The sequence below is a fragment of the Brachyhypopomus gauderio genome, chromosome 8 (assembly GCF_052324685.1).
Source record: "Brachyhypopomus gauderio isolate BG-103 chromosome 8, BGAUD_0.2, whole genome shotgun sequence".
Taxonomy (NCBI): Eukaryota; Metazoa; Chordata; class Actinopteri; order Gymnotiformes; family Hypopomidae; genus Brachyhypopomus; species Brachyhypopomus gauderio.
The window spans coordinates 3125352-3132500 of record NC_135218.1 but is presented as its reverse complement, the minus strand read 5'-3'; the positions used below and the strand labels follow the sequence as shown (position 1 = coordinate 3132500).

General features: G+C 41.9%; 1 protein-coding gene across 1 annotated transcript in view; it reads left to right on the top strand.

Annotated features, from left to right (window-relative positions):
• mmp24 (matrix metallopeptidase 24) overlaps positions 1–7149 on the top strand; it is a 32635-nt gene that overhangs the window by 14695 nt on the left and 10791 nt on the right. The window contains exons 3-5 of the mRNA XM_077013824.1: positions 138–245; positions 4675–4979; positions 6370–6531. Of these exons, the coding sequence (XP_076869939.1) occupies positions 138–245; positions 4675–4979; positions 6370–6531 (575 nt within the window). The remainder of the gene's footprint in view (positions 1–137; positions 246–4674; positions 4980–6369; positions 6532–7149) is intronic.

The following is a 7149-nucleotide window of genomic DNA, read 5'->3' as shown; positions in this document are numbered from 1 at the left end:
GCATTCTGGTTATCTTAAAAACTTCATCTAAGTTAAACTCAGTGTTACAGAATGAAATGTTTGCATCAGTTTTGGTACATAATAGAAAAGATGAACTATTTAATGCTTGCTGGTTTGTGTGCCTGACTGCTGTTCAGGTGGATGAAGAAACCTCGCTGTGGCGTTCCTGATCACCCCCGACGAAGGAGAAATAAACGCTATGCCCTCACCGGTCAGAAATGGAGGGACAAAAAGATCTCTTACAGGTACACAGTCCATCTCTTTACAGAGCAAAATTCTCCAATGTGGAATGTAAGATTTATTTCAACACTGGAGATTTTGTTGTGTCAGAGCAAGACAAGGCGTATTTTGATTAGATTCTATCTGGCTTACAGAACAAATGACTGTAGCAATCGAGAAATCTGCTAATTATAGTCATCAAAATATGTAAATTAACAAATGTATAGTTTAATTGAGCATTGTTTGGGGTTGTAGTATATCTGTGAATTCTCCCTGCATTGCCTGGTGAGTGTAACTAATTTTAACTTGATCAGATAGCTTTTTGCCTGGTTTGGCAGGACATACTCTAAGCCTAAAGTACTAACTCCTCAGGACATGTTCTAAAGTACTAACTCCTCAGGACATGTCCTAAACAGTGATGTCAGTAACGCGTTACTTAGTAACGCGTTACTCTAATCTTACCACTTTTTTCGGTAACGAGTAATATAACGCGCTACTATTTCCAGTCCAGTAATCAGATTAAAGTTACTTATCCAAATAACTGTGCGTTACTATTTATATTTTCCCTAGTAAAATATATATTTTTGCTTTCTTCTTGGCTCAGTTCTACTTTTGCGTCTGACCGTAGCGCTCGACTCCGCACGCTGCGCGCGACCCTGTGAGAGCGCGAGCACGTTTTACAAGTCATTCTGTGCAGTGTCCTCCCGTAACGATATGTGGTAGTATAAAGAAACACCCCTCAAAAACAGGGGAAGGAACATTTACCTGATGAATTTTAATGTTGCTTTGCGTTCCACGTTTGAAAAGTGCTGGAATTTTGACTAACGTCGCCTACTTTAAAATGCTTGAAATTGTAATGGTATTTCGTTTCACAAGCTGTCTGACTGAACTGGGGTGGGTTTCCCGAAACGTTCGTAGCGCTAAGTACTTCTTAACCTCGTACGTTTCATACGAGGTTACGAAGTACTTGGCGCTACGAACGTTTCGGGAAACCCACCCCAGTTCGCTTGTATTACGTTTACAAATAAATTTACAAATAATACCGCGCAGCTACACAAACGTAATGTCAGGAGATACTGTAGCGACTCCTACTCCTTACGGCGAGTCTTGCCCTTTAAGTGACACTGGGGGGCGGAGCCTGCGCGCGCCAGGGTTGCGTTATCAATAAAGTTTCCCTCCTCGGGATTTTTGGATTAAGCAGTTTCTGCCTCGGTTACCGAACCTGCTTCAATACATTGTTACTGTTAAAAATGCACTGCCAATAAAGTGAGTATTGGAAAAATGTATTTTGCTGCTGAATGTAACTACTAAAGTAACTTGTAATCTAACGTAGTTACTTTTAAAATCAAGTAATATGTAACGTAACTAAGTTACTTTTAAAAGGAGTAATCAGTAATCGGATTACTTTCTCAAGGTAACTTAGCCATCACTGGTCCTAAAGTACTAACTCCTCAGAACATGTCCTAAAGTACTAACTCATCAGGACATGTTCTAAAGTACTAACTCCTCAGGACATGTCCTAAAGTACTAACTCCTCAGGACATGTCCTAAAGTACTAACTCCTCAGGACATGTTCTAAAGTACTAACTCCTCAGGACATGTTCTAAAGTACTAACTCCTCAGGACATGTCCTAAAGTACTAACTCCTCAGGACATGCCCTAAATTACTAACTCCTCAGGACATGTTCTAAAGTACTAACTCCTCAGGACATGTTCTAAAGTACTAACTCCTCAGGATTGTTAGCTGTTTATCTCCTTTTTTATTATTTGGCCCCATATTGGATACATTTTTGGTATACAACATGCTTATGTAATAATGCAGAAACACTTGCTGAGGTGCGCCGCTTTGGCAAGACAGGGAAAAGAACCCAATCTTTCCTATTTGGGTGGGATGGTGAGAGAGAGAGTAAAAGGTATAGAAGTAGTTGAAGCTATTTTACTAACCCGTACGCATGTACATGAGAGACATCGCGTGTGTGTGTGTGTGTGTGTGTGTGTGTGTGTGTGTGTGTGTGTGTGCATGTGTGCGTGTATGTGAATATGGCCAAGACGATCTGCTGCAGTTCAAACCGAACATCAGAATGGGGAAGAAAGTTTATTTAAGTGATTTTGAATGTGGCATGGTTGTTGGGGGGGGGGGGGGGGGGTCTGTTATGGGTATGTCAAAAAAATTGAAAATATCCAGTGAGTGACAGTTCTGTGGGCGCAAATGTCTTGTTAATGCCAGAGGTCAGAGGAGAATGGCCAGACTGGTTTGAACTGATAGAACGGCAACAGTAACTCAAATAACCAGTCATTACAACTGAGGCATGTAGAAGAGCATCGCTGAATGCATGACATGTCAAACCTAGAGGCTGATGGGCTACAGCAGCAGAAGACCAAACTGGGTCCCACTCCTGTCAGCTAAGAACAGGAAACTGAGGTTACAGTTCACACAGGCTCACCAAAATTGGACAATAGAAGATTGGGAAAACGTTGCCTGGTCTGATGAGTCTCAATTTCTGCTGTGGCATTCAGATGGTAAGGTCAGAATTTGGCATCAACAACATGAAAGCATGGATCCATCCTGCCTTGTATCATTGATTCAGGCTGGTAGTGGTGGTGCAATGGTGTGGGGGGATATTTTCCTGGCCCACTTTTGGCCCATTAGTACCAATTGAGCATCATGTCAATGCCACAGCCTACCTGAGTATTGTTGCTGTCCATGTTCATCCCTTTATGACCACAGTGTACCCATCTTCTGATGGCTACTTCCAGCAGGATAACGCACCATGTCATAAAGCACGAATCATCTCAGACTGGTTTCTTGAACATGAAAATGAGTTCACTGTACTCAAATGGCCTCCACAGTGATCAGATCTCAATCCACTAGAGCACCTTTGGGATGTGGTGGAACAGGAGATTCACATCATGGATGTGCAGCTGACAAATCTGCAGCAACTGTGTGATGCTATCATGTCAATATGGACCAGACTCTCCTTGTTGAATCTATGCCACAAAGGATTCTGAAGGAAGGCAGTTCTGAAGGCAAAAGGGGGTACTAGCCAGGTGTACCTAATAAGGTGGCCAGTGAGTGTATGCTGTGTATATGTTTATGAATACACAAACACATATACACACACAGTATGTTTGTATATGAATGTACAGAGAAGAGACAGAGTGAGGGTGAACTGTTTTAGTGTCTCTGAGTTGCTGCCTGGTCTATATATAAAGTGTCTGGGCAGGTGAATTTGATTTGATCTTTGAGCACTGTCAGAGAGAGAGGGAGAGAGAGAGAGAGAGAGAGAGAGAGAGAGAGAGAGAGAGGGGGAGGGGACTGCTTTTCTTGGCCAGCAACCATCCCCTATTCCATAAAGTAAACATGTGGCTATTTTCATTCTGAGTGGATACAGGATTTATTGTTTTAACTGTAACAGCCTCATTCCTTTTTAAACATTATGGTAAATTACATATTATAGCAAACTATTGCCTTTGAGTTTATTTAGCTATATATACAATACAGAAATGCTTTCCTCATCAGGAAATATTATATTGGTTCCCACTAATCTCAGTAAACCTTTCCAGTTTGGATTGAAGTGAGTTGGTGAGTTTTTCCCACCTCTGGGCCTTTGGCTGAGAGATAAGGAAGCTGCCATCTGGAAGGACTCTATTGCCTCATTTGCCCCATATATTTCAGAAGCATTGCTATGTAGATTAATTCATTACATAATAGTAAAGTTCTTTGTGCACAGATGACTATACTTGCCTGTTTGATCTCATAACAGATCAGCCTCTCAATTATTTATGTGCAAATGCCAATACGGAGTACACTCACTAGCTACTTTATTAAAAATGCCAATACGGAGTACACTCACTAGCTACTTTATTAAAAATGCCACTCCCACTCTTTCGGAAACATCATGGCATCTGTTGCCGTGACCAGTTTTGTTACCCAATAACATCCAACATGGGACCGTTATTTATTCGGGCAGCTGGGTATTTTGGGGTGGCTCTCAACCCAACAACGATTCTGACATGTGTAAAAACAACACCAATGTTGCTGCACTTAAATTGTAACAGCTCAACACCCACAACAGTGTGACTGTCTGCCCAAGTCAATGTTGGTGCTGTGGTGGAAAAGGTCTGCCACTTAAATAATATCTGGTCAGCGGTGCTGTGGCCGAAAACTCACCAGTGATAAAATGTGTAGAGGGTGATTAATCTGTGCAGGACTACGAGCTATAATTGCGCATGCATAAAATTCATTTCACAGATGAACCTAAGAAAGTGACCAGCGCATATAGACAGAATAATGAGAGTGTTTTCAATATGTAGAAAAATATACTGGTAGAACATTGTGGCATATATAGAGAGTGTTTTGGGGTTTATGATTGCCGAGTTTTATACATCACTCAGTTATTGAATGCCATTTTTTGTGTGTGTTTGTGTGTTGTGGTGGTTTTCTGCTCATGTCAGCATACACAACTTCACACCTAAAGTGGGGGAGAAGGACACCCAGAGGGCGATCCGGCAGGCCTTCGATGTGTGGCAGGCGGTGACCCCGCTGACCTTTCAGGAAGTGGCCTACTCCGAGATCAAGAAAGAGGGCAAGGAGGCCGACATCATGATCTTCTTCGCCTCGGGTTTCCATGGCGACAGCTCGCCATTTGACGGAGAAGGAGGCTTTTTAGCCCACGCGTACTTCCCTGGACCTGGAATCGGAGGGGACACACACTTTGATTCGGACGAGCCATGGACATTAGGCAACGCTAACCATGATGGTAGGTCCCAGTGATGGTCCAGTGATGTGAAAATTCATAGAGTGCTTTCCTATTCCATCAATACTTTATTGGAAAACGTACTGAAAATGACCAGAGAGAAAAACCCAGAATGGCTTGCACAACTAGACTGACCTACTTTGACATAGTAAAACTTCTAGAACTTCTACAATCTCTTCAATGTCAACATGAGGGAATGTGTGTTAGTCGCTGCTTTTGATGAGTCATCCTTTAATAAATCTTTCATTGTATAATGATGAGAACACACCAAATTCTGAGGATGTGTAGTGAATGCGGAGTTAGCAGGGGGACATCTAGAATTAGGTCCCTTCTTTTTATCACTTCAGGACCCAAATGAGTTTACCGTCCTCCTGTGACCCAAATCATGCTCCTGCAAGTCAAATTGTATTGAATTTTTTATGGAATTTTAAGGTTGTCTGATACTCGTGAACCATATCCATGCTCTAGTTACAATACGTACTGTTAGTTAAGGACCCTTAGACTGCAAAACAGTGATCACTGTTATATTCTTAAATTTATTTAAAAATACAAAAAACAAACAATAGTCTATAAGCCTAAAATAAACAATTGTATGGATTTGTGGTGGATTGACTGGATTATTATCATTGACTAATGAGCTTACATTCCAGAAAATAATCAATCAGGAACAGAGACAGGCTGGTAGATTTGAGCAGTCAGTCTGGTTTGGAGCAATCAGGAATGCTCAGAGTTTCAGAGGGCCAAAAATGAAGGTGAACTGTGTTCAGTGAGGAGAGAGCAGTGACTGCGGTGTGCGACCCAGAGAACAGACGGGGATGTATTAGTTTATCTGTCGCCAACAGATGTATGTGCCCACGAGCATGAATTCTCAAGCAAGTCAAAATAATGGTCTGTACTCACAGATTGCAGCACACTCACATCACACACCTTTCCTTACACACACATTTCCTTACACACACCTTTCCTTACACACACATTTCCTTACACACACCCAAACTGTTTTTCAAAGGTGCTTTTCCAGCATGGGTCCTGAACTGGTTCAGGTCGTCTCTGAGGTCTTTAGGGCTACCAGGTTGTTTATGCGATTTATGAGATAGTGAAAGAGGAGAAGAAAAATGAGGAATGAGAGAAGGGGGTGAGTGAGTTATGGCTAAGACACATAATGTAATGAGGTAAAGGGGGGGGGGGGGGGGGGGGATATCGATCACAGGACAAAAGCACAAAGGGAGGAGGATAGCAAACCTGATTGTATGTTGATGCGGCCAGTATATGAAAAATGAATAAGATGAGGCCTTCTTCAGAAGATGAGTCCTTCTCATTGCCATCACTTTAAGATCATCATTTATGCCATTAAGATGATCATTTATCAACCTAGCCTCTTCCACTCTTGCAGGGAATGACCTTTTCCTCGTGGCAGTACATGAATTGGGCCATGCATTGGGTCTGGAACATTCAAATGACCCTAGTGCAATCATGGCACCCTTCTACCAATACATGGATACGCACAACTTCAAACTTCCACTAGATGACCTTCAAGGCATCCAGAAAATCTATGGTATGGACGACGCTTCAATGCCACTAAGCTAACATATGGAATGTCATTTTAAAACTGATACATACAAAATGCAATGCTGCTAAAGGACTAATATGTGACATCTACTACTCAAGGTCATTGATGGATGTAATACGTGAACTTACATTTAGCAACACTGACTCTATAAAGTGCAAGACATGTCACACCTGCAGATCCTTCAATGTCACCCAAGGGTTCATCATCACTTGTTTGAGGTTTTAACAGAATGCTCTTGCACTGAGTTTTGTAGGACATCCACTGCTAGGGAGACAACAAACATTTCCCAGAGTGTGAACTGACAGAGTCCCGAATGTACAGAAAACCTCTTGTGATTCTTTCCAGCCTCATGAGGTTCAGCAGCTTTTTCTTCTGAACTATTTCTTTTCCTCAAATCTCCTTCTGTCCAGTGTTAGTACACTTGAACAGCATTTGCAGGTCAGGAACAAAGTTTTTAACAGCATGGCAGTCCAAACCACACCTGGGCATCTGAAAGTTTTACTGTAATATGTCATTGTTCTGTTCTTCATTGGTTACCTTGATCCTTCAGTGGAGATGCTGCTCTGTTAAACATTGCATTTGTTAGTTCATTATGAGTTAGAT